Source organism: Petromyzon marinus, chromosome 43 (genome assembly GCF_048934315.1).
Source record: "Petromyzon marinus isolate PM22_M1 ecotype Great Lakes invasive population chromosome 43, UKy_Petmar_22M1.pri1.0, whole genome shotgun sequence".
Taxonomy (NCBI): Eukaryota; Metazoa; Chordata; class Hyperoartia; order Petromyzontiformes; family Petromyzontidae; genus Petromyzon; species Petromyzon marinus.
The window spans coordinates 16885879-16913475 of NC_133709.1; the positions used below are offsets into that span (position 1 = coordinate 16885879).

The following is a 27597-nucleotide window of genomic DNA, read 5'->3' on the forward strand; positions in this document are numbered from 1 at the left end:
AGCCTGTTACAGGCCATATGGGGGGGGAACGGCGGGGTGTGCGATGATGATGACGCTCGTAGAGTTGTGATCCGTTGATTCGATGTGAAGGGAACTTTGAAGAGGGGGTAGAGAACCGGGCTCGGTGGCTCCAGGGGTTATCCCGCCAGCATTTGGAATGAACAAATACAAACACCCAGCGCTGCATTAGGCATCGTCATGCATGGCGATATACGCTAAACTCATTCTTAAGGCCGCACTTAGCTGCTGCTACGTAGCTCTTTCTCAGAAGCGACGTGGGCCATCACAAATGATAGCCCGACGAAGAGGCTTACCATCGTCATCATCACGTGGAGGTTTATTGCAGTCAAAGACTCTAAATCGCGTGATTATTGATTCTAAATGTGGTGGGCAAAACCGGAGGACCCGGAGAAAAATCCACCCAACCACGGGGAGGGAGACACACAAACTCTAAATATGCAGCAGGCGGCAAGGTCAGGATTGAACCCATGACCTCCTGTATACCAGGCGAGGTAGTTAACATCCCGCCACCGCAATGCACGCGAATACGAGACGGTGGTCATTTTGTTATATATTTATTTTTTATATAGGAAGCATTTTTTGGTCACGGAAGGAACGCCAGAATACGGATAATACGGAACAAGCTCGGAGTAACGTAACCAACGGGGGATTCATATACGGCGTCACGAAGAGGTCGCTTGATGAACCACAATGCACCGTGATGATGATGACGAGACGGTGACCCGTGATGAATGACGTCACGAAGAGGTCGCTTGTGGAACCACAATGCACCGTGATGATGATGACGAGACGGTGACCCGTGATGAATGACGTCACGAAGAGGTCGCTTGAAGAACCACGATGCACCGTGATGATGACGAAACGGTGACCCGTGATGAATGACGTCACGAAGAGGTCGCTTGTGGAACCACGTGGTCTCTAGCCCAGTGGTTCTTGACCTTTACTGCAGCCTTGAAACCCTTTTATTCTCAGTCGTTGAACAATGTACAATGTTAATAACTACGTAGGGTTTGATGAGAGAGAGTAACTTGACGTGCTCCGTGCTTCATTTCTATTTGCGATTATTTACTTTCTATAAACTCACCTGGCCCCGTCTCGCACCCTCAGAAAGGGCATCTGACAGCGGGCTCGTGACGTCAGCTCTGCAAATCCGCATTATCTCTCGTGACAACAGTGATAACGGTGTCAAGGCGTTGCCATTATTCTCGAGTCCGATTGTCTCATCGCCATTAACAGAGCTTGCGCCACCTTGCAGACTGTTGCTTTACCCAAGATGACGATGATGATGGTGGTGGTATGGTGGCGGTATGGTGTCGGTATGGTGGTGGTGGTATATAGTTCTCCGTGTGGCTGACATTGATGACGAGCATGTGGGATTTTACACCGAGGTGGTCGATGAGCGTGATGATTTCGTCAGGAGGGGTAGCCTAGTGGGGAATCATCGCCGCTGTGATGATGACGCCTTCGTATAGATCTCTGTGTGGAGTCTGTGGGTCTCTGTGTGAGTCTGTGGGTCTCTGTGTGAGTCTATGGGTCTCACTGTGAGTCTGTAGGGCTCTGTGCGAGTCTATGGGTCTCACTGTGAGTCTATGGGTCTCTGTGTGAGTCTATGGTCTCACTGTGAGTCTGTAGGGCTCTGTGTGAGTCTATGGGTCTCTGTGTGAGTCTATGGGTCTCACTGTGAGTCTATCGGTCTCTGTGTGAGTCTGTAGGGCTCTGTATGAGTCTATGGGTCTCACTGTGAGTCTGTAGGGCTCTGTGTGAGTCTATGGGTCTCACTGTGAGTCTATGGGTCTCTGTGTGAGTCTATGGGTCTCTGTGTGAGTCTATGGGTCTCTGTGTAAGTCTATGGGTCTCACTGTGAGTCTATAGGTCTCTGTGTGAGTCTATGGGTCTCACTGTGAGTCTGTAGGGCTCTGTGTGAGTCTATGGGTCTCACTGTGAGTCTGTAGGGCTCTGTGCGAGTCTATGGGTCTCACTGTGAGTCTGTAGGGCTCTGTGTGAGTCTATGGGACTCTGTGTGAGTCTATAGGTCTCACTGTGAGTCTGTAGGGCTCTGTGTGAGTCTATGGGTCTCTGTGTGAGTCTATGGGTCTCACTGTGAGTCTATGGGTCTCTGTGTGAGTCTATGGGTCTCACTGTGAGTCTATGGGTCTCACTGTGAGTCTGTAGGGCTCTGTGTGAGTCTATGGGTCTCACTGTGAGTCTATGGGTCTCACTGTGAGTCTGTAGGGCTCTGTGTGAGTCTATGGGTCTCTGTGTGAGTCTATGGGTCTCTGTGTGAGTCTATGGGTCTCTGTATGAGTCTATGGGTCTCACTGTGAGTCTATGGGTCTCACTGTGAGTCTATGGGTCTCTGTGTGAGTCTATGGGTCTCACTGTGAGTCTGTAGGGCTCTGTGCGAGTCTATGGGTCTCACTGTGAGTCTATGGGTCTCTGTGTGAGTCTATGGGTCTCTGTGTGAGTCTATGGGTCTTACTGTGAATCTATCGGTCTCTTTGTGAGTCTATGGGTCCCACTGTGAGTCTGTAGGGCTCTATGTGAGTCTATGGGTCTCACTGTGAGTCTATGGGTCTCACTGTGAGTCTGTGGGTCTCTGTGTGAGTCTATGGGTCTCACTGTGAGTCTATGGGTCTCTGTGTGAGTCTATGGGTCTTACTGTGAGTCTATCGGTCTCTTTGTGAGTCTATAGGTCTCTGTGTGAGTCTATGGTCTCACTGTGAGTCTGTGGGTCTCTGTGTGAGTCTATGGGTCTCACTGTGAGTCTATGGGTCCCACTGTGAGTCTGTAGGGCCTCTTTGTGAGTCTATGGGTCTCACTGTGAGTCTATCGGTCTCTGTGTGAGTCTGTGGGTCTCTGTGTGAGTCTATGGGTCTCACTGTGAGTCTGTAAGGCTCTGTTTGAGTCTATGGGTCTCACTGTGAGTCTATCGGTCTCTGTGTGAGTCTATGGGTCTCTGTGTGAGTCTGTGGGTCTCTGTGTGAGTCTATGGGTCTCACTGTGAGTCTGTAGGGCTCTGTGTAAGTCTATGGGTCTCACTGTGAGTCTATGGGTCTCTGTGTGAGTCTGTGGGTCTCTGTGTGAGTCTATGGGTCTCACTGTGAGTCTATGGGTCTCACTGTGAGTCTGTAGGGCTCTGTGTGAGTCTATGGGTCTTTGTGTGAGTCTATGAGTCTCTGTGTGAGTCTATGGTCTCACTGTGAGTCTGTAGGGCTCTGTGTGAGTCTATGGGTCTCACTGTGAGTCTATCGGTCTCTGTGTGAGTCTATGGGTCCCACTGTGAGTCTGTAGGGCTCTGTGTGAGTCTATGGGTCTCACTGTGAGTCTATGGGTCTTTGTGTGAGTCTATGGGTCTCACTGTGAGTCTGTAGGGCTCTATGTGAGTCTATGGGTCTCACTGTGAGTCTATGGGTCTCACTGTGAGTCTGTGGGTCTCTGTGTGAGTCTATGGGTCTCTGTATGAGTCTATGGGTCTCTGTGTGAGTCTATGGGTCTCTGTGTGAGTCTATGGGTCTCACTGTGAGTTTATGGAGTGTATCGCTGCAGTGGTGATGATGATGCCTCCTCGTTCGTGTGGTTCTGTTCTGGATTATGACCACAGTCTCCGCACACTGTCCGGAGAAATCTTTCATTTCCCATTTGTGCATCATCATCAGCGTCACCGAGCATATTGAGCGGCTGCGGCTGCTGTGGTTTGTGTGCGGATGCAGCTCAGGGTTTGGGGCCCATGAAGCTTGTGATGATGGCGATGATGATGATAATGATGGCGATGATGATGATGGCGATGATGATGATGGCGATGATGATGATGGCGATGATGATGATGGCGATGATGATGATAATGGCGATGATGATGATGGCGATGATGATGACGATGATGATGATGGCGATGACGACGATGTCTGTTTGCAGATAATCACCACTTACCGTTCGGCCGCCCCAGGGTGCTGCTGGACACGCGCTACTGCCTGCTGCACCACACGGGCTTCGAGAGCGCCTACAGCGAGGATTACCGCATGCCCCTGTGGACCTCCTTCACACTGCCCAAAAGCGTGAGCCCCGCCCTCCCCCTGCCCTCCACTGCGGTCGCTCGGCCCCCTCGGTTCAGCGCTCATCACGTGGTGTGGCCGAACCGGGAGGTCGCTTGGACCGCTCGTGGCCGGGCGACGTCGCGAGCGGGCCGAGGGTTGTGGGGGGCGAGCGAAGTCGGGGGAGGGGGGGGGGGTGGCCCGGCCAGCGACGCTGCGGCCCGGCGGGCGGTAGCGTCGCCGGCCGCTCGTCGCGGCCGGTTCGAATTTGGGTGGCCGCCCCGGTTAACGCTGCGGGTGCGGTGACCACGAGGCGCGCTTCCTTGCTGCCTCGCGGCGTGCGCTGGCGACGCCCAGAGTGGCGCCGGTCAGAGGGAGAGTGGCGGGGGGCCGTCGCGGTCAGAGGGAGAGTGGCGGGGGGGGCCGTCGCGGTCAGAGGGAGAGTGGCGGGGGGCCGTCGCGGTCAGAGGGAGAGTGGCGGGGGGGGCCGTCGCGGTCAGAGGGAGAGTGGCGGGGGGCCGTCGCGGTCAGAGGGAGAGTGGCGGGGGGGGCCGTCGCGCACCGCCAGCGGTGGCGGTGGTGACGCAGTCGGCGAGTTTGGCAAATTTTAAAAGTGACACGAGGGCAAATTTTTGTTTATCATTCTGGCAGGACCCCCCCCCCCCCCCTGAACAAAGGGGAGTCTCGAGACTCTTTGGTGAGGCTTCAATGGGTGAACGAGTGGATTGAAATCAAAGAGTAATCATCTCGCTGCAGATAGTGGCACAATGAACTCAATAATTAACCCCCCTCTCTGCCGTTATCCTCGGCGCCCCCCTAAACGAGTTGACCAGACAATGGAGTTTGTGTTAGGTTTTCAATTTTAGCTTCTCTTGGACTTCCACGAAAACGTGCTTCTGTCATGAGCAGCATCCCTCTTCAATAGCTAGTAACTCATTGATTGCACATTGTGTGTTTGTTTACCAAACCTCGTTAATGATTTACCTGGGCAAGGGGCCAGGTCTACCAGAGAGGGCCCCTTGCCCTATGAACATCTGGGGCAGTTCACCAAGCATTGGTGCAAGCAAAGTCTGACTCTGCTGCTGCTGCTGCTGCTGATGAGACACGGAATATCGAAACCGGTCCAGAGTTTTGTTTGTGTTAAACCAGTGCTGTTGATGAGATGCACTCCCAAAAGGCCGTTTGGCTGATGGGATGTTTAAACAAAAATACTGTATTTTTGTTAGGAGAGACAAATTAGAAATAATAATAAATGATCATTTCATATCTTTAACTGCCTCGCCTGGTATACAGGAGATCGTGGGTTCGATCCCGACCCTGACATTGCCTGCTGTTAATTTTGAATTTGTGGTGTCTCTCTCTCCCCATGGTCGCGTGGATTTGTCTCCGGGCCGTCCGGTTTTATCCCGCCACATTTAGAATCAACGTCACGCGTTTAGAGTCTTTGGCTGCTGTTATGAATTTCCACATCATGATGGTGATGATGATGATAAGCTATCATTTATGATGGCCAGGTCGCTTCTGCAAAAAAGAGCGACATAGTTTAAAGTTGAGAGGCGCGAGAAGGAGGAAGCGCAGATACCAACGATTGCCCAAGCACTGCAGTCCTCTATGTATGAAGGCGTTAGCGAGCACCTATTAGGCCTTTCACACTTCTGAGACGTCTGCAAAGTTGGCGGTTGGCGGGTGGTGGGTGTCCCGTTCACCTCCGAACCTCGGAACGCGCGAGCGGGCGGTTCACAGCGTTACATTTTATTTAGAGAGGCGTGGTAGAAGCAGCGCCGTTGTTTTAAATGAACATTGTTACTCACCGCAGAGAACTGTAGCGACGCGACCGCCGCCACTTGACGATAGCCGGCAGGCAAAACTGTGCCTTACACGGCCCCTCCCGCATGGCCTTGTGGGAGCCTCAGGAACCGATGACGTATGTTCCGGTGACGTAAACGCATGTACATGTATTCGTCATCGGATCGGAATTGGAATAAAAACCGGTGGACGTACGTACACGTGTACGTACATGTGTACGTGTGTGCGTTCCATTCGTACATGAATGAGTACGTCACGTACACGTGTACGTGCGTGTGTTACGTTCGTACATGAATGAGTACGTCACGTGTACGTGTCTATGTTCCGTTCGTACGTGCACATGTACGTCACGTACACTTGTGTACGTGTGTGCGTTCCGTTCGTATGTGCACGCGTACGTACGTCATGTACACGTGTACGTGTGTGTGTTCGCACGTGCACGCCTCGCAGATCAACATCAACGAGCCCTCGGCCGCGCTCGCCCAGTGCTTGAAGCCCGACATCCGGATCCCCGTCAGCAAAGTCACGGCCTGCAAAGCCTTCAAGTCCACGTCCAACCTCTCCTACGGCTACCTCTACCCCCCGAGTAAGGCACAGGGCGCCCCCGGGCCCTCGCACAAAAGGGGGCAGCCTACCTCTGGGGCCTCGCACATAAGGGGGCAACTTGCTCCTGTGGCCTCACACAAAAGCGGACAGCCTACCGTTGGGGCCTCACACAAAAAGGGGCTAAAATGGTGATGTCATCTTATACCGCTGCGCTACTACGGCACGGAGATGACTCAGAGGTGCGAGGGTGCCACGGTGGTTGAGGTGCTTACTCCCTTGCCTGGTTTGCAGGATATCGTGGGTTCGATCCTGACCCTGAGGCTTGCTCTATATTTAGAGTCTGTGTGTATCTTTCCCCGTGGTCACGTGGATTTTTCTCCGGTTTTTCCTCCACATGAGAACTGACTGCTGCTATAAATGTCCACGTGGTGATAAGGCCACTTTGTTGAGCTATCATTTATGATAGCCAGGTTGCTTCTGAATAAGAGTTACATAGCTCAGTGGGGGCCTTACCTGGTACAATAAAAAGTAGTTTAGGACAAAGCACAGACGAGCGGGAAAGTCAGCCAGACGGTTAGCCGATGCCAAATTCCACCCCCAAAGATCTGCGGTCCTATATATATTAAATATGCTATCAGCCCATCAATGAGTACACACGTGTGTATGTATGTATGATGAACTTATTTCACGCCATACGTAGCCAACCGTGCTCCCGAACAAAACCCACCCGGCGTACGAGAGGGAATCGCTCTACCCCAGGCGTTGGCAAACGCTGCGCCTCCGGAGTGGCTCTTTGGCCTCCCTCTTGAAGCTCTTTGGCTGCGAAAAAAGATTGAAGTGTAATTTGACGGCAAGATAACCGATTACATTTTTGGCAGGGAATGATGGGGTCACGGCGAAATGCCTTGGTGGTGACAACAAAATAAACACAACAGTCACAAACGGTTCTTGTTAAAGAATACTGGAAGGGGCGGGGGAAAAAATCAATAGACGCAAGTTTATTCCATCGCCTATAATGCAGCTTTGGTCACGTGAATATCTAAATGTGTCGTTCAAGCCGCCACCAGCCGACACAGTCAATTAGTAAGGTTTGTCACGTAAACAGAACGTGCCAATTCGTTACTAGCACACGGTTTCGCCAGTAATTACTTCATCAGGCGGGAGCCAGATTTGTGGAGAAGTCCTCACCTATGTGTTGTTGTTGTCGTCGCCTGCCATGTCTGTGTACAAGCGGCTTCTTCTTCTTCTCCTCCTACTTCTTCTTCCTCTTCATCTTCTTCGACATCTGCTGCTGTGCCGCGTCCTCTTGGCGCCCATAACGACCGCGCACTAGAAGACGCGTCCCCGGGGGATGTTTTTTATTGACAATATAAAAAAACAACCTCACAGAGCCATTGCTAAATGAATCCAGCTCGCGAGAGAGTAAACCGATTCGCCCAACAAATTTTTAGAGCTTTTGGGAAAAGTTCGATTCGAGCAGATACCTGAGCCCAGCGTTCGTGACGTGAAGCATTCCACAAGGCTCGGAGAATATCAATAATTCTGTACTGCCTTCTACTCGCAGAGCCAGGGTACAGCTCCTCCTGGACACCCACCCACAGGCAGATTGGAGTGAGATGGAACAGATGGAGTTTAGTCCACACACGATGTTGTACTGCCTTGTCGTGGCAGAGCCAGGGGTACAGCTTCTCCGTCTAGGAAGTTCACCATATGTGGATGTGTGTTGAACTTTCACACCACCGTACGTACTGTAGCCAACCGTGCCAATCGGAGGTGCCGGGGAAGGACAACAAGCTAAACACTAAAAGCAGCCCTAAAGAAATGAGTTTGTCGATCTAGATCAGGAGCGGGGAACCTTTTTCTCCGCCAAGGGCCATTTGGATATTTAGAACATCATTCGCGGGCCATACAAAATTATCAACTTAAAAATTAGCCCGTTATATTTGGTCAAACATTGAATTAACTAACCCCTAAAGTGATGGCTGGAACTGCTTCTCTTTGGTGAGGCGTGTGATGATGTTAGCTGGTATTGACGATGTTGCTACTCGCAACTGCTTGTCCAGGTTTGCTCCTAGATTTGTTGAATTTCGAGTCCCGCCTGCGGTTGCCTTGGCAGGGCCAGAGACCAAATGATTTCATGGGCCTCATACGGCCCGCGGGCCGGACGTTCCCCACCCCTGGTCTAGATGATGGTGATTTCAATGTGTATAGCTCCAGTGGCTTCTTAATATCGGAAGGAAGAGCATTCCAGATGGCCCGCAGGAGAAGCGCGTCTGAAAGTGCCGTGCGGTGATGCAGTGACCACCACCGTCTTTGTTCAACGGCTCGCAGCCAAAAGCCGTCGCTGCTGCTGCTGCTGCTGCGAGGATGAGCAGAGTTGTTACCGTGGCGATGATGTTTAGTGTGGAGTTGTTACCGTGGCGACGGTGTTTAGAGCGTACCGTAGCGATGGTGTTTAGAGCGGAGTTGTTCCGGTGGCGACGGTGTTTAAAGCGGAGTTATTACCTTGGCAACGGTGTTTAGAACGGAGTTGTTACCATGGCGACAGTGTTTAGAGCGAAGGTGTTACCGTGGCGACGGTGTTTAAAGTGGAGTTGTTACCGTGGTGATGATGTTTAGAGCGCAGTTGTTACCATGGCGACGGTGTTTAGAGTGGAGTTGTTACCGTGGTGATGATGTTTAGTGTGGAGTTGTTACCATGGCGACGGTGTTTAAAGCGTAGTTGTCACCTTGGCGACGGTGGTTAGAACGGAGATGTTACCGTGGTGACGATTTTTAGAGTGGATTTGTCACCGTGGCGACGGTGTTTAGAGCGGATTTGTTACCTTGGCGATGGTGTTTAGAGCGGAGCTATTACCGTGGTGACGGTGTTTAGACCGGAGTTGTTACCGTGGTGACGGTGTTTAGAGCAGAGTTGTCACCGTGGCGATAGTGTTTAGAGCGGAGTTGTTACCAGGGCAATGGTGTTTTGAGCGGAGTTGTTACCTTGGCGATGGTGTTTAGAGTGAAGGTTTTACCAGGGCGATGGTGTTTAGAGCGGAGTTGTTACCTTGGCGATGGTGTTTAGAGCGGAGTTGTTACCGTGGCAACGGTGTTTAGAGCGGAGTTGTTACCGTGGTGACGGTGTTTAGAGCGGAGTTGTTACCATGGTGACGATTTTTAGAGCAGATTTGTTACCATGGTGACGGTGTTTAGAGCAGAGTTGTCACCGTGGCAACAGTGTTTAGAGCGGAGTTGTTACAGTGGCGATGGTGTTTAAAGTGAAGGTGTTACCAGGGCGATGGTGTTTTGAGCGGAGTTGTTACCTTGGCGATGGTGTTTAGAGCGGAGTTCTTACCGTGGTGACGATTTTTAGAGCGGATTTGTTACCGTGGTGACGGTGTTTAGAGCAGAGTTGTCACCGTGGCGATGGTGTTTAAAGTGAAGGTGTTACCAGGGCGACGGTGTTTAGAGCGGAGTTGTTACCATGGCGACGGTGTTTAGAGGGAAGTTGTTACCGGGGCGACGGTGTTTAGAGCGGTGTTGTTCCCGTGGCGACGGTGTTTAGAGCGGTGTTGTTCCCGTGGCGACAGTGTTTAGAGCGGTGTTGTTACCGGGGCGACGGTGTTTAGAGCGGAGTTGTTACCGAGGTGATGGTGTTTAGAGCGGAGTTGTTACCTTGGCGACGGTGTTTAGAGCGGAGTTGTTACCGTGGTGACGGTGTTTAGAGCGGAGTTGTTACCTTGGCGACGGTGTTTAGAGCGGAGTTGTTACCGTGGTGACGGTGTTTAGAGCGGAGTTGTTACCGTGACGATGGTTTACACTCCTTGACCAGGATCGGTGAGGCGTGTTGCGGGTTCACTTTTCTTTAGTGTGTGTCTGTGTGTGTGTGTTTGTGTGTGTGTGTGTGTGTCGGACAGCAACGTTGTGGTGGGTAACTTCTGTAGGGGGAGCGCCAATTTGAATTGGCCTTTCCCTTCATGGCGGTTGTAACCACCACAGTGGCCAAATGTGGGCTCTGGACGAGTACAAGGGGCTGGTAACCCCTCCACCTTAAATTAACTACCACTAAACTCCGAGGTCAAAAAATGTTTAAGCTTGTGCCGGAGGCCCCGGGAGGACAGGCGTCTATGATGTCTCCTTGCCAAACCCCATTTGGCGGAGCCAGGAGACTGAATCCTTACCCTTGGGGCTCCTCCAGAAACAACAAAAAGGCACTACGGATGGCCATGTGGAATGTTCGAACGCTCACTGCGGAGGAGAGGCTGCCGCTCCTCTGTCGGGAGCTGGAATGGTCCTGCCTGGATCTCTGTGGTGATCCAGGCAGAACGGTGATCCAATCTCCCACCCACAGGAACTGGTTTGCAGATTTGCTGAGCATTTCTGTGAGGTCCTGGAGGAGGGGAAATCCCACAGCCTGGAAAACATCGTGGTACAAAGTGGGGATGACCCTGCTGAGGCTGTGGTGCCTCAAATATTGGAAGAAGAAGTCACCCCCTGTGAGTGGCTGGCTGAGGTGCCATCTGTTAAGGAAGTCCTGAGGGCGATCCAGAGTCTGAGACCAGGAAAGGCACCGGGCAGAGATGATCTCCCAAGTGAAATGTTGAGGGAGAGTGGCGTTTGTGCACAGACTGCCCTACATGACATCGTAACAACAGTCTGGACCACTGGACGGGTTCCGCAGGATTGGAAGGATGCCCTGGTGGGCCCACTCTTTAAGAAAGGGGACCGCACAGATTGTAACAACTACAGGGGCATCTCACTCCTCAGTGTGCCGGGAAAGGTCCTGGCAAGGATTATTCAACATCGCCTTGTCAGGCATGCTGAGGAGAGGCTTGCGGAGCCCCAATGCTGTTTCAGGAAAGGGCGGTCCTGCACAGATGCCATATTTTCTGTCCGTCTGCTACAGCAGAGGTGTAGGGAATTCCAACAAGACCTACATCTCTGCTTTATTGACCTGGTCAAGGCCTATGATACCATCAGTAGGCCTGGGCTCTGGGTTCTTCGTGCTTTTGGAGTCCCTGACCCGCTGCTCACAATCATTAAGGACCTTCAACATGGTGAGAGGGCCCGGGTAAAACTACGTGGCTGAGAGTTGGAGCCATTCCCTGTTAACTTTTGGGTGCGACAGGGATGTCCTCTGGCTCGGTGTGTCTTCGTGTGTGTCTCTCTCTGCATGTGTGTCTGCCTATGCTGTTCACGTGTCTGTGTTCTATCATTCATTCTTACCTGATGATGGCTGCTTGTGTTGCAACCGAAACGTCGTATTATTATTTGATTTAATTTTCTACGTGACTTTACCGAAAGAACCAAAGAGTAATTCCTGCAGTCACGAAAACTTCGAATCTAGTTTGAGCTCACAAATCCTTGAATGATCTGGACAAAGTCCCATCAGTGAGCTCCTCCGGCAGGCAAGGCTGCGATGGCTGGATCATGTAGCCCGCATGCCCAGCCACCGCATGCCGAAACAGCTTTAGTTCAGCCGGATCGAGGGGGCTAAGCGGGCGCGGCACGGGCTAGAGAAGAGATGGAGTGATGTGGTACAGGAGGATGTGGAGCTGAGTGGACTTGCCGATGACTGTTACCAGCGGTGTCAAGATCGGCCTCTGTGGAGGAGGCTCGTGAAGGACGCTACCGGGCAGTTGGAGGCAGTCGCCCTCCAACAACAACGGAGAGCGGAGGAGCGACGCTCACAACAACGAGCGGAGCGCCGGGTGGCTAAAGCACAGCAGGTTGGCACAGTAGGGGGCACAGGTGGTGCATCAGCCAGTCATCTCAGTCAGTCGACCCGTGGCACCTGGGTCTGCCCCGTGACCTCCTGCCAGGGGGCGTTCGACACTTCACGTGGCCTCAATGTGCACATAGCCTGGCACAAGCATCGTGGTGACGTCACCGCCACTTAGTGGCGAATGGCAGTTGTTGTGTGTCTGTGTGTGTGTCAATTTCCCGAATCCCACCGTTGCAGGTCTCAGCCGATCGGAGTCGTCGATGCACGAGGGTCTGCTGGCATCGAACATTGTGCCCATGTACAAGCCGTTCAAACGCAAGTACCCCACACCGGCACCCACCGATAGTTTTTTTTTTCCCCCCGAGTTGATTTTGCGAGCGACCCAGGTGAGGGCTCTTGGGTGACGGAGTAAGAGAGAGAGACAGACAGAGAGAGACAGAAAGAGAGACAGAGACAGACAGAGAGAGAGACAGAGAGACAGAGAGAGACAGAGAGACAGACAGAGAGAACGAGAGAGACAGACAGAGAGACAGAGACAGACAGAGAGAGAGACAGACAGAGAGACAGACAGAGAGAACGAGACAGACAGAGAGAGACAGAAAGAGAGACAGAGACAGACAGAGTGACAGAGCGAGAGAGACAAACAGAGAGAACGAGACAGACAGAGAGACAGAAAGAGAGACAGAGACAGACAGAAAGACAGAGACAGACAGAGACAGACAGAGAGAGAGACAGAGACAGACAGAGAGACAGAGAGAGAGACAGAGAGACAGACAGAGAGAACGAGAGAGACAGACAGAGAGAGACAGAAAGAGACAGAAAGAGAGACAGACAGAGACAGACAGACAGAGACAGACAGAGAGGCAGAGACAGACAGAGAGATAGACAGAGAGAGACAGAGACAGAAAGAGAGACAGACAGACAGAGACAGAGAGACACAGAGAGAGGCCACGATAGGAAAATTGTATTGGCGCTTCGAGCAAATACGTTCCCTGCAGTGCAAGTCGGCTCATGGGGAGTCATTTAAAATTTCAATTTTTTCTGACCGATCCTCGTAATTTGTTGCGAATTAAGTCGAGAGAGAAACCTTGAAGTGGATATGGGGCGGGCGGTGACCGCGTTGTGCCGATACGTGAAGGGACGAGGGTTTAACGGGGTCAATTTCCGCCAAGGTACGCGATGTCTTGCCACCGCCGGATTTATATTAGACATTTCATTCCCTCTGGCCGCCATTCGCGAGAGTTGACCATTGCGTGCCGGCGCCGAGGGGCCGAACTTTTGTCCAAATTCTGAACAACCGCACGGCAAATTGACCCTCGGCTGTCAGCTACGGAGGTCAGCAGCCTTCGCCCCCCAGGTGTGAGCACGTGGCAGGGACCCTGCTGGGCAGGGGTCGCGACACTTGGCACGCCTCTCATGGGTGAACAAGCGTAATAGTGACGACGATGACGACAGTGATGATGACGATGTCGATGACGGCTACGACGATGATGTCGTCGATGATGATGACGGTAACTACGATAATGATGATGATGATGACAACGACGATGACGATTTTTATGATGACGATAATGATGATGATGACAATTACGATGATGATGACACTATGATGATAACGACGATGATGACAATGACGACCATGACGATAATGACGATGATTACAATGACAACAATGGCGACGATAATGACGATAATGATGATGACACGATAATGACGATGATGACAATGATGACGATAAAGACGATAATGATGATGACACGGTGATGACGACGATGACGACAAGAACAATCACGATGACGACCACGTTGTCCGAAACAGGAATATGGAAACACTTCCACGACGTGCTGCTCAAGACGTACGGCAACCAGCACCATGGCATCAACGTGGTGAGCGGGCCTGTGTTCGACTACAACGTCGACGGGCGCTTCGACCCCGTCGACAAAATCCTGCAGTGAGTCCTTCACGTCACCAGCCCGCACTGGCCATTGTCAACCACTGGCTTAGCTCGTGGCTAGCGACGATGATGATGACGATGGTGATGATCATGATGACAATGGTCATGATGATGATGATGACAATGGCCATGATCACGATGATGATCATCATGACGACAATGGCTATGATAATGATGATGATCATGATTACAGTGATCATGATGATCATCATCATCATCATCATAATCACAATGGCCATGATGATGATCATGATGACAGTGACTATGGTGACAACGATGATGATCATGACGACAATTACCATGATGATGATGATCATGATGACAACCATGATCATGATGATGATGACAATGGCCATGATGATGATCATGATAATCATGACAATGAATATGATGATGCTCATGATGACAGTGACTATGATGATGATCGCGATCATGATGATCATGATGACAATGACCATGATGACAACGATGATGATGATCATGATGAAAGTGATGACGACGATGATGATCATGAGGAACATGATGATGATCATGATAAAAATGATGATCATGATGATGATGATGAGGATAATGATGATCATGATGAAAATCATGATGAAAATGATGATGATCATGATGATGATGATGACCACGATAATGATCATGATGACAATGATGATGATGCTCATGACGACATTGATGATGATCAGGATGACGATGATTACGATGATGATGATGATCTTGATGACAATGACGACGACGATGATGATGCTCATGACGACAACGATGATGATCACGATGACGATGACGTTGACGACGACGATGTCGATGATGATGTTGCTGCGCACCGCCCCTGCCCGCCCCAGGTACACGGACGCGTCGCTCTTGATGCCGGTCCCCACCCACTACTTCATCGTCATCACGAGCTGTCGGGACAAGGCGAAGGGGCCCAACCAGTGCGAGGGGAAGCTCGAGGCCTCCTCCTTCATCCTGCCGCACAGACCCGACAACGAGGAGAGCTGCAATGTGAGTAGACACCCACAGTGTAGACACCTGTCAGTGTAGACACCCCCAGTGTAGACACCACCAGTGTAGACACCCCCAGTGTAGACACCTGTCAGTGTAGACACCTGTCAGTGTAGACACCCCCAGCGTTGACACCCCCAGTGTAGACACCTGTCAGTGTAGACACCCCCAGTGTAGACACCACCAGTGTAGACACCCCCAGTGTAGACACCACCAGTGTAGACACCCCCAGTGTAGACACCCGTCAGTGTAGACACCTGTCAGTGTAGACACCCCCAGCGTTGACACCCCCAGTGTAGACACCTGTCAGTGTAGACACCCGCAGTGTAGACACGCCCAGTGTAGACACCCCCAGTATAGACACCCCCAGTGTAGACACCCCCAGTGTAGACACCCCCAGTGTAGACACGCCCAGTGTAGAAACCCGTCAGTGTAGACACCTGTCAGTGTAGACACCCCCAGTGTAGACACCCAAAGTGTAGACACCCCCAGTGTAGACACCACCAGTGTAGACACCCCCAGTGTAGACACCCGTCAGTGTAGACACCTGTCAGTGTAGACAACCCCAGTGTAGACACCCCCAGTGTAGACACCTGTCAGTGTAGACACCCCCAGTGTAGACACCCCCAGTGTAGATACCCCCAGTGTAGACACATGTCAGTGTAGACACCTGTCAGTGTAGACACCCCCCAGTGTAGACACCTGTCAGTGTAGACACCTGTCAGTGTAGACACCCCCAATGTAGACACCCCCAGTGTAGACACCCCAGGTGTAGACACCCCCCAGTGTAGACACCCCCAGTGTAGACACCCATCAGTGTAGACACCTGTCAGTGTAGATACCTGTCAGTGTAGACACCTGTCAGTGTAGACACCCCCAGTGTAGACACCCCCAGTGTAGACACCCCCAGTGCAGACACCTGTCAGTGTAGACACCCCCAGTGTAGACACCTGTCAGTGTAGACACCTGTCAGTGTAGTCACCCCCAGTGTAGACACCTGTCAGTGTAGACACCTGTCAGTGTAGACACCTGTCAGTGTAGACACCCCCAGTGTAGACAACCCCCAGTGTAGACACCCCCAGTGTAGATACCTGTCAGTGTAGTCACCTGTCAGTGTAGACACCCCCAGTGTAGTCACCCCCAGTGTAGACACCTGTCAGTGTAGACATCCCCAGTGTAGACACCCCCAGTGTAGTCACCCGTCAGTGTAGACACCTGTCAGTGTAGACACCCCCAGTGTAGACACCTGTCAGTGTAGACACCCCCATTGTAGACACCCCCAGTGTAGACACCTGTCAGTGTAGACACCCCCAGTGTAGACACCTGTCAGTGTAGACACCTGTCAGTGTAGACACCCCCAGTGTAGACACCCCCACTGTAGACACCCCCAGTGTAGACACCTGTCAGTGTAGACACCTATCAGTGTAGACACCCCCAGTGTAGACACCCCCAGTGTAGACACCTGTCAGTGTAGACACCTGTCAGTGTAGACACCTGTCAGTGTAGACACCCCCAGTGTAGACACCCACAGTGTAGACACCCCCCAGTGTAGTCACCCCCAGTGTAGACACTCAGTGTAGACACCTGTCAGTGTAGACACCCTCAGTGTAGACACCCCCAGTGTAGACACCTGTCAGTGTAGACACCCGTCAGTGTAGACACTCCCAGTGTAGACACCCCCAGTGTAGACACCTGTCAGTGTAGACACCCCCAGTGTAGACACCCACAGTGTAGACACCCCCAGTGTAGACACACCCAGTGTAGACACCTGTCAGTGTAGACACCCCCAGTGTAGACACCTGTCAGTGTAGACACCTGTCAGTGTAGACACCCACAGTGTAGACACCCCCAGTGTAGACACCCACAGTGTAGACACCTGTCAGTGTAGCCACCCCCAGTGTAATCACCCACAGTGTAGACACCCCCAGTGTAGACACACCCAGTGTAGACACCCCCAGTGTAGACACCTGTCAGTGTAGACACCTGTCAGTGTAAACACCTGTCAGTGTAGACACCCCCAGTGTAGACACCCCCAGTGTAGACACCCCCAGTGCAGACACCTGTCAGTGTAGACACCCCCAGTGTAGACACTTGTCAGTGTAGACACCTGTCAGTGTAGTCACCCCCAGTGTAGACACCTGTCAGTGTAGACACCTGTCAGTGTAGACACCTGTCAGTGTAGACACCCCCAGTGTAGACAACCCCCAGTGTAGACACCCCCAGTGTAGATACCTGTCAGTGTAGTCACCTGTCAGTGTAGACACCTGTCAGTGTAGACACCCCCAGTGTAGTCACCCCCAGTGTAGACACCTGTCAGTGTAGACATCCCCAGTGTAGACACCCCCAGTGTAGTCACCCGTCAGTGTAGACACCTGTCAGTGTAGACACCCCCAGTGTAGACACCCCCAGTGTAGACACCTGTCAGTGTAGACACCCCCAGTGTAGACACCTGTCAGTGTAGACACCTGTCAGTGTAGACACCCCCAGTGTAGACACCTGTCAGTGTAGACACCCCCAGTGTAGACACCCCCAGTGTAGACACCCCCAGTGTAGACACCTGTCAGTGTAGACACCCCCAGTGTAGACACCCACCAGTGTAGACACCTGTCAGTGTAGACACCCCCAGTGTAGACACCTGTCAGTGTAGACACCTGTCAGTGTAGACACCCCCAGTGTAGACACCCCCACTGTAGACACCCCCAGTGTAGACACCTGTCAGTGTAGACACCTATCAGTGTAGACACCCCCAGTGTAGACACCCCCAGTGTAGACACCTGTCAGTGTAGACACCTGTCAGTGTAGACACCTGTCAGTGTAGACACCCCCAGTGTAGACACCCACAGTGTAGACACCCCCCAGTGTAGTCACCCCCAGTGTAGACACTCAGTGTAGACACCTGTCAGTGTAGACACCCTCAGTGTAGACACCCCCAGTGTAGACACCTGTCAGTGTAGACACCCGTCAGTGTAGACACTCCCAGTGTAGACACCCCCAGTGTAGACACCTGTCAGTGTAGACACCTGTCAGTGTAGACACCTGTCAGTGTAGACACCTGTCAGTGTAGACACCCCCAGTGTAGACACCTGTCAGTGTAGACACCCCCAGTGTAATCACCCACAGTGTAGACACCCCCAGTGTAGACACCCGTCAGTGTAGACACCTGTCAGTGTAGACCCCCCCAGTGTAGACACCCCCAGTGTAGACACCCACAGTGTAGACACCTGTCAGTGTAGACACCCCCAGTGTAGACACCTGTCAGTGTAGACACCTGTCAGTGTAGACCCCCCCAGTGTAGACACCCCCAGTGTAGACACCCACAGTGTAGACACCTGTCAGTGTAGCCACCCCCAGTGTAATCACCCACAGTGTAGACACCCCCAGTGTAGACACACCCAGTGTAGACACCCCCAGTGTAGACACCTGTCAGTGTAGACACCCCCAGTGTAGACACCTGTCAGTGTAGACACCTGTCAGTGTAAACACCTGTCAGTGTAGACACCCCCAGTGTAGACACCCACAGTGTAGACACCTGTCAGTGTAGGCACCTGTCAGTGTAGACACCCCCAGTGTAGACACTTGTCAGTGTAGACACCTGTCAGTGTAGACACCTGTCAGTGTAGACACCCACAGTGTAGACACCCCCAGTGTAGACACCCCCAGTGTAGACACACCCCCAGTGTAGACACCCCCAGTGTAGACACCTGTCAGTGTAGTCACCTGTTAGTGTAGACACCCCCAGTGTAGACACCCCCAGTGTAGACACCCCCAGTGTAGACACCCACAGTGTAGACACCTGTCAGTGTAGGCACCTGTCAGTGTAGACACCCCCAGTGTAGACACTTGTCAGTGTAGACACCTGTCAGTGTAGACACCTGTCAGTGTAGACACCCACAGTGTAGACACCCCCAGTGTAGACACCCCCAGTGTAGACACACCCCCAGTGTAGACACCCCCAGTGTAGACACCTGTCAGTGTAGTCACCTGTTAGTGTAGACACCCCCAGTGTAGACACCCCCAGTGTAGACACCCCCAGTGTAGACACCCCCAGTGTAGACACCTGTCAGTGTAGACACCTGTCAGTGTAGACACCCCCAGTGTAGGCACACCCCCAGTGTAGACACCCACAGTGTAGACACCCCCCAGTGTAGACACCTGTCAGTGTAGACACCCCCAGTGTAGACACCTGTCAGTGTAGACACCTGCCAGTGTAGACACCCCCAGTGTAGACACCTCTCAGTGTAGACACCCACAGTGTAGACACCCACAGTGTAGACACCCCCAGTGTAGACACCCCCAGTGTAGACACCTGTCAGTGTAGACACCTGTCAGTGTAGACACTTGTCAGTGTAGACACCCCCAGTGTAGACACCCCCAGTGTAGACACCCGCAGTGTAGACACCTGTCAGTGTAGTCACCTGTCAGTGTAGACACCTGTCAGTGTAGACACCTGTCAGTGTAGACACCCACAGTGTAGACACCCCCAGTGTAGACACCCCCAGTGTAGACACCTGTCAGTGTAGACACCCCCAGTGTAGACACCTGTCAGTGTAGACACCTGTCAGTGTAGACACCTGTCAGTGTAGACACCCCCAGTGTAGACACCTGTCAGTGTAGACACCCCCAGTGTAGTCACCTGTCAGTGTAGACACCTGTCAGTGTAGACACCTGTCAGTGTAGACACCCCCACTGTAGACACCCCCAGTGTAGACACCCCCAGTGTAGACACCTGTCAGTGTAGACACCCCCAGTGTAGACACCCCCAGTGTAGTCACCCCCAGTGTAGACACCTGTCAGTGTAGACACCCCCAGTGTAGTCACCTGTCAGTGTAGACACCCCCAGTGTAGACACCCCCAGTGTAGTCACCCCCAGTGTAGACACCTGTCAGTGTAGACACCCCCAGTGTAGACACTGTCAGTGTAGACACCTGTCAGTGTAGACACCCACAGTGTAGACACCTGTCAGTGTAGACACCCACAGTGTAGACACCCCCAGTGTAGACACCTGTCAGTGTAGACACCCCCAGTGTAGACACACCCCCAGTGTAGACACCTGTCAGTGTAGACACCCCCAGTGTAGACACCTGTCAGTGTAGACACCCCCAGTGTAGACACCTGTCAGTGTAGACACCCCCAGTGTAGTCACCCCCAGTGTAGTCACCTGTCAGTGTAGACACCTGTCAGTGTAGACACCCCCTGTGTATACACCCCCAGTGTAGACACCCCCAGTGTAGACACCCCCAGTGTAGACACCTGTCAGTGTAGACACCCCCAGTGTAGACACCTGTCAGTGTAGACACCCCCAGTGTAGACACCCCCAGTGTAGACACCTGTCAGTGTAGACACCTGTCAGTGTAGACACCCCCAGTGTAGACACCCCCACTGTAGACACCCCCAGTGTAGACACCTGTCAGTGTAGACACCTATCAGTGTAGACACCCCCAGTGTAGACACCCCCAGTGTAGACACCTGTCAGTGTAGACACCTGTCAGTGTAGACACCTGTCAGTGTAGACACCCCCAGTGTAGACACCCACAGTGTAGACACCCCCCAGTGTAGTCACCCCCAGTGTAGACACTCAGTGTAGACACCTGTCAGTGTAGACACCCTCAGTGTAGACACCCCCAGTGTAGACACCTGTCAGTGTAGACACCCGTCAGTGTAGACACTCCCAGTGTAGACACCCCCAGTGTAGACACCTGTCAGTGTAGACACCTGTCAGTGTAGACACCCCCAGTGTAGACACCTGTCAGTGTAGACACCTGTCAGTGTAGACACCCCCAGTGTAGACACCCCCCGTGTAGACACCCCCATTGTAGACACCCGTCAGTGTAGACACCTGTCAGTGTAGACCCCCCCAGTGTAGACACCCCCAGTGTAGACACCCACAGTGTAGACACCTGTCAGTGTAGACACCCACAGTGTAGACACCTGTCAGTGTAGGCACCCCCAGTGTAGACACACCCCCAGTGTAGACACCTGTCAGTGTAGACACCCCCAGTGTAGACACCCCAGGTGTAGACACCCCCCAGTGTAGACACCCCCAGTGTAGACACCCATCAGTGTAGACACCTGTCAGTGTAGATACCTGTCAGTGTAGACACCTGTCAGTGTAGACACCCCCAGTGTAGACACCCCCAGTGTAGACACCCCCAGTGCAGACACCTGTCAGTGTAGACACCCCCAGTGTAGACACCTGTCAGTGTAGACACCTGTCAGTGTAGTCACCCCCAGTGTAGACACCTGTCAGTGTAGACACCTGTCAGTGTAGACACCTGTCAGTGTAGACACCCCCAGTGTAGACACACCCCCAGTGTAGATACCTGTCAGTGTAGTCACCTGTCAGTGTAGACACCTGTCAGTGTAGACACCCCCAGTGTAGTCACCCCCAGTGTAGACACCTGTCAGTGTAGACACCCCCAGTGTAGACACCTGTCAGTGTAGACACCTGTCAGTGTAGACACCCCCAGTGTAGACACCTGTCAGTGTAGACACCTGTCAGTGTAGACACCCCCAGTGTAGACACCCCCAGTGTAGACACCTGTCAGTGTAGACACCTGTCAGTGTAGACACCCCCAGTGTAGACACCCCCACTGTAGACACCCCCAGTGTAGACACCTGTCAGTGTAGACACCTATCAGTGTAGACACCCCCAGTGTAGACACCCCCAGTGTAGACACCTGTCAGTGTAGACACCTGTCAGTGTAGACACCCCCAGTGTAGACACCTGTCAGTGTAGACACCCCCAGTGTAGACACCTGTCAGTGTAGACACCCCCAGTGTAGACACCTGTCAGTGTAGACACCCCCCAGTGTAGACACCCCCAGTGTAGACACTTGTCAGTGTAGACACCTGTCAGTGTAGACACCTGTCAGTGTAGACACCCACAGTGTAGACACCCCCAGTGTAGACACCCCCAGTGTAGACACCTGTCAGTGTAGTCACCTGTTAGTGTAGACACCCCCAGTGTAGACACCCCCAGTGTAGACACCCCCAGTGTAGACACCCCCAGTGTAGACACCTGTCAGTGTAGACACCTGTCAGTGTAGACACCCCCAGTGTAGACACCTCTCAGTGTAGACACCCACAGTGTAGACACCCCCAGTGTAGACACCTGTCAGTGTAGACACCTGTCAGTGTAGACACCCCCAGTGTAGACACCTCTCAGTGTAGACACCCACAGTGTAGACACCCCCAGTGTAGACACCCCCAGTGTAGTCAGCTGTCAGTGTAGACACCTGTCAGTGTAGACACCTGTCAGTGTAGACACCCCCACTGTAGACACCCCCAGTGTAGACACCCCCAGTGTAGACACCTGTCAGTGTAGACACCTGTCAGTGTAGACACCCCCAGTGTAGACACCTGTCAGTGTAGACACCCCCAGTGTAGACACCCCCAGTGTAGACACCCACAGTGTAGTCACCTGTCAGTGTAGGCACCTGTCAGTGTAGACACCCACAGTGTAGTCACCTGTCAGTGTAGACACCCACAGTGTAGTCACCTGTCAGTGTAGACACCCACAGTGTAGACACACCCCCAGTGTAGACACCTGTCAGTGTAGGCACCCCCAGTGTAGACACACCCCCAGTGTAGACACCTGTCAGTGTAGACACCCCCAGTGTAGACACCTGTCAGTGTAGACACCCACAGTGTAGAAACACCCCCAGTGTAGACACCTGTCAGTGTAGACACCTGTCAGTGTAGACACCCCCAGTGTAGACACCTGTCAGTGTAGACACCTGCCAGTGTAGACACCCCCAGTGTAGACACCTGTCAGTGTAGACACTTGTCAGTGTAGACACCCCCAGTGTAGACACCCGCAGTGTAGACACCTGTCAGTGTAGTCACCTGTCAGTGTAGACACCTGTCAGTGTAGACACCTGTCAGTGTAGACACCCACAGTGTAGACACCCCCAGTGTAGACACCTGTCAGTGTAGACACCCCCAGTGTAGACACCCCCAGTGTAGACACCTGTCAGTGTAGACACCCCCACTGTAGACACCCCCAGTGTAGACACCCCCAGTGTAGACACCTGTCAGTGTAGACACCCCCAGTGTAGACACCCCCAGTGTAGTCACCCCCAGTGTAGACACCTGTTAGTGTAGACACCCCCAGTGTAGACACCCCCAGTGTAGACACCCACAGTGTAGACACCTGTCAGTGTAGACACCTGTCAGTGTAGACACCCACAGTGTAGACACCTGTCAGTGTAGACACCTGTCAGTGTAGACACCTGTCAGTGTAGACACCCCCAGTGTAGACACCCACAGTGTAGACACCCCCAGTGTAGACACCCCCAGTGTAGACACCTGTCAGTGTAGACACCCCCACTGTAGACACCCCCAGTGTAGACACCCCCAGTGTAGACACCTGTCAGTGTAGACACCCCCAGTGTAGACACCCCCAGTGTAGTCACCCCCAGTGTAGACACCTGTTAGTGTAGACACCCCCAGTGTAGACACCCCCAGTGTAGTCACCCCCAGTGTAGACACCTGTCAGTGTAGACACCTGTCAGTGTAGACACCTCCAGTGTAGTCACCCCCAGTGTAGTCACCTGTCAGTGTAGACACCTGTCAGTGTAGACACCCCCTGTGTATACACCCCCAGTGTAGACACCCACAGTGTAGACACCCCCAGTGTAGACACCTGTCAGTGTAGACACCCCCAGTGTAGACACCTGTCAGTGTAGACACCTGTCAGTGTAGACACCCACAGTGTAGACACCCCCAGTGTAGGCACCTGTCAGTGTAGATACCCCCAGTGTAGTCACTTGTCAGTGTAGACACCCCCAGTGTAGACACCTGTCAGTGTAGACACCCACAGTGTAGACACCCCCAGTGTAGACACCCCCAGTGTAGACACCTGTCAGTGTAGACACCCCCAGTGTAGACACCTGTCAGTGTAGACACCCCCAGTGTAGACACCTGTCAGTGTAGACACCTGTCAGTGTAGACACCTGTCAGTGTAGACACCCCCAGTGTAGACACCCGTCAGTGTAGGCACCTGTCAGTGTAGACACCCACAGTGTAGACACCCCCAGTGTAGACACCTGTCAGTGTAGACACCCCCAGTGTAGACACCTGTCAGTGTAGACACCTGTCAGTGTAGACACCCCCAGTGTAGACACCTGTCAGTGTAGACACCCACAGTGTAGACACCCCCAGTGTAGTCACCCCCATGCGTGTGTGTGTGTGTGCGCGCGTGCATGCGTGTGTGTGTGCGCGTGCATGCGTGTGTGTGTGTGCGCGTGCATGCGTGTGTGTGTGTGCGCGTGCATGCGTGTGTGTGTGTGTGTGCGCGTGCATGCGTGTGTGTGTGCGCGTGCATGCGTGTGTGTGTGTGCGCGTGCATGCGTGTGTGTGTGTGTGCGCGTGCATGCGTGTGTGTGTGTGTGCGCTTGCATGCGTGTGTGTGTGCGCGTGCATGTGTGTGTGTGTGCGCCTATGTGTATGTGCGTGTTGTCTGTTACAGGCTATACGGGAGTTATTTGTCTTTCTGGTTCAATGGTTCAGTGGTAGATGAATTGAAGGTGGAGAGTTTCCCAGCCCCTCGCACCCGTCAAGGGCCCCCATTTGGCCTGCCGTGGTGGCTACGCGCGCCATGGGGGGGGAATGGCCGATTTTACAAGTCGCCTTCCCTCCGCGTCACGTCCACCGCGGCGTTACTGTCCGGCACCACCGAGGAGGTGGGGGCCTGTTTGTGCCGGACGCTTCGCGTGGCCCTAAAGCGCACCCAGCCTGGCACGGGCGCCGCGGTGCCGTCACGGCCACTTAGCGGCGTACGTTGTGCGTGCGTGCGTGCCGCAGAGCGAGGAGGAAGAGTCGCGGTGGGTGGAGGAGCTCGTGAAGATGCACTCGGCGCGCGTGCGCGACGTGGAGCTCCTGTCGGGCCTCGACTTCTTCCACCAGACCAACTTCGCCGTCAACGAGATCATGGCCCTGAAGACGTCGCTGCCGACGTTCATGCTCTGAACGAGCCCGCGTGTTGCCCGCGTGTCGCCCGCGTGTCGCCCGCGTGTTGCTCACGTGTTGCACGCGTGTTGCACGCGTGTTGTCCGCGTGTCGCCCGCGTGTTGCCCGCGTGTTGCTCGCGCACACCCCCTTCCCCACCCCGTCCCGGCGGTTATCTCGTGTTTGATGGTGTATATTTTTCATACCTAATTTGTATTTATTGACAAGCGGAAAAGCAGCAGCAGCAGCAGCAATAAACAAACAAACAACAAAAAGTTAAAGTTAAAAAACAAAAGTGGTGGGAGCTCGGGTTGTGGTGGTGGGCGGTCGTTGGGGAGGGCTCGTTGGCATCTCCGCACGAAATCGTCAACGGACTTTCACGCTCATCATGCCTTTTATTGCCATCTCGAATTTTGCCGAACAGACGACGTTAGCAGCAGCGGCAGCAGCGGCAGCAGCAAACTGCTCGACGATATTTAACTCTCGGTTCCCCGAAGGGAACGCGACGGCGCCTCTCTCAAGCCCGCTGGAGCTTCTGCCGCGCCCGATGGAAAGCCGGGCGCGTTACTATGTACCCGTGGAAATGTTTTGTAAAAGTTTTGCCGTGCAAGAGAATGAATATTACGTGGCTTGGACGAGTTTTTATTTCACCCCCCCTCCCCCCCCATCTCTGCTTGCCACCCCAACGAAGCGGCGCGGACTGTTGTCGTATCGTACGTATGTTGTACGTGTGTTGTACGTATGTTGGACGTATGTTGGACGTATGTTGGACTTATTTCGCACCGTACATAGCCAAGCGCGCTAATCGGAGGCGTCGGGGTTAGAACAACAACTCTAAACTCTGAAAGCAGTTCTCAAGAAATGAGTTTTCAATTGAGTATCGCGGTGTCGTGTATATTAGTGTATAGTAGTTTAGTGCACTGTAGTGTATAGTATAGTGTATCGTGATGTATGTATGTTGAATTTCTTTCGAACCGTATGTAGTCAACCGTGCTAATCGGAGGTGCAGGGGTGAGTGGGTGAATGTGTGGGTGAGTGTGTGGGTGAGTGTGTGGGTGTGTGTGTGGGTGAGTGTGTGTGTGGGTGGGTGGGTGAGTGTGTGGGTGAGTGTGTGGGTGAGTGTGTGGGTGGGTGTGTGGGTGGGTGAGTGTGTGGGTGAGTGTGTGGGTGAGTGTGTGGGTGAGTGTGTGGGTGGGTGGGTGAGTGTGTGGGTGAGTGTGTGGGTGGGTGAGTGTGTGGGTGAGTGTGAGTGTGTGGGTGAGTGAGTATGTGGGTGGGTGAGTGTGTGGGTGGGTGAGTGTGTGGGTGAGTGTGTGGGTGGGTGAGTGAGTGTGTGGGTGAGTGTGTGGGTGAGTGTGTGGGTGAGTAAGTGGGTGAGTGAGTGGGTGGGTGAGTGTGTGGGTGAGTGTGTGGGTGAGTGGGTGGGTGAGTGTGTGTGTGTTTGAGTGTGTGGGTGAGTGTGTGTGTGTGGGTGAGTGAGTGTGTATGTATGTTGAACTTCTTTAACACCGTACAGCGGGGGATCGACATCGTGAGCCGGCGAGCACAATGCTTCAGCTGCAACGCTTCAGCCCAACACTTCAGCCACAACACTTCAGCCACAACGCTTCAGCCACAATGCTTCAGCGTAATGCTTCAGCCACAACACTTCAGCCACAACACTTCAGCCACAACACTTCAGCTGCAACGCTTCAGCCCAACACTTCAGCCACAACACTTCAGCCACAACACTTCAGCCACAACACTTCAGCTGCAACGCTTCAGCCCAACACTTCAGCCACAACACTTCAGCCACAACGCTTCAGCCACAACGCTTCAGCGCGACGCTTCAGCCACAACGTTTCAGCCACAACACTTCAGCCACAAAGTTTCAGCCACAACCCTTCAGCCACAACGCTTCAGCCACAACGCTTCAGGGCGACGTTTCAGCCACAACGCTTCAGCCACAACGCTTCACCCACAACGCTTCACCCACAACGCTTCAGCGTAATGCTTAAGCCATAACGCTTCAGGGCGACGTTTCAGCCACAACGCTTCAGCCACAACGCTTCAGCCACAACGCTTCAGTCCAACGCTTCAGCCACAACACTTCAGCCACAACACTTCAGCCACAACGCTTCAGCATAACGCTTCAGCCCGACGCTTCAGCCACAACGCTTCAGCCCGACGCTTCAGCCACAACGCTTCAGCCACAACACTTCAGCCACACCGCTTCAGCCACAACGCTTTACCCACAACGCTTCAGCCACAACGCTTTAGCGACAACACTTCAGCCACAACGCTTTACCCACAACGCTTCAGCCACAACGCTTCAGCCACAACACTTCAGCCACAACACTTTACCTACAACGCTTCAGCCACAACGCTTCAGCCACAACACTTCAGCCACAACGCTTCAGCCACAACACTTCAGCCACAACACTTCAGCCACAACACTTCGGCCACAACACTTCGGCCACAACACCTCAGCCACATCGCTTTAGCACCGCTGCAGTGAAATCGCCAATTTGTACACCGCCACGAAGCTGAATCTCCACGTTTCTCTTCGTCCGCCGAGGTCGATCTCCCCGCGGGAGCGAGGT

The 27597-nt window shown here is 53.1% G+C and overlaps 1 protein-coding gene across 4 annotated transcripts in view; it reads left to right on the forward strand.

The window, feature by feature from the left end:
- Nucleotides 1-25639, forward strand: part of ENPP2 (ectonucleotide pyrophosphatase/phosphodiesterase 2) — a 72801-nt gene extending 47162 nt beyond the window's left edge. For 3 of the 4 annotated variants that reach the window (XM_076073866.1, XM_032980138.2, XM_032980139.2), the window contains 6 exons: nucleotides 3934-4073; nucleotides 6306-6441; nucleotides 12346-12423; nucleotides 13927-14059; nucleotides 14908-15067; nucleotides 24872-25639. In XM_076073866.1, the coding sequence (XP_075929981.1) occupies nucleotides 3934-4073; nucleotides 6306-6441; nucleotides 12346-12423; nucleotides 13927-14059; nucleotides 14908-15067; nucleotides 24872-25036 (812 nt within the window). In that variant the 3' untranslated portion in view covers nucleotides 25037-25639. Of the gene's footprint in view, nucleotides 1-3933; nucleotides 4074-6305; nucleotides 6442-12345; nucleotides 12424-13926; nucleotides 14060-14907; nucleotides 15068-24577; nucleotides 24761-24871 lie in introns of those variants that run through there. The other variant, XM_076073865.1, reaches the window with a different exon arrangement.
- The last annotated feature ends 1958 nt before the right edge of the window (nucleotides 25640-27597 follow it).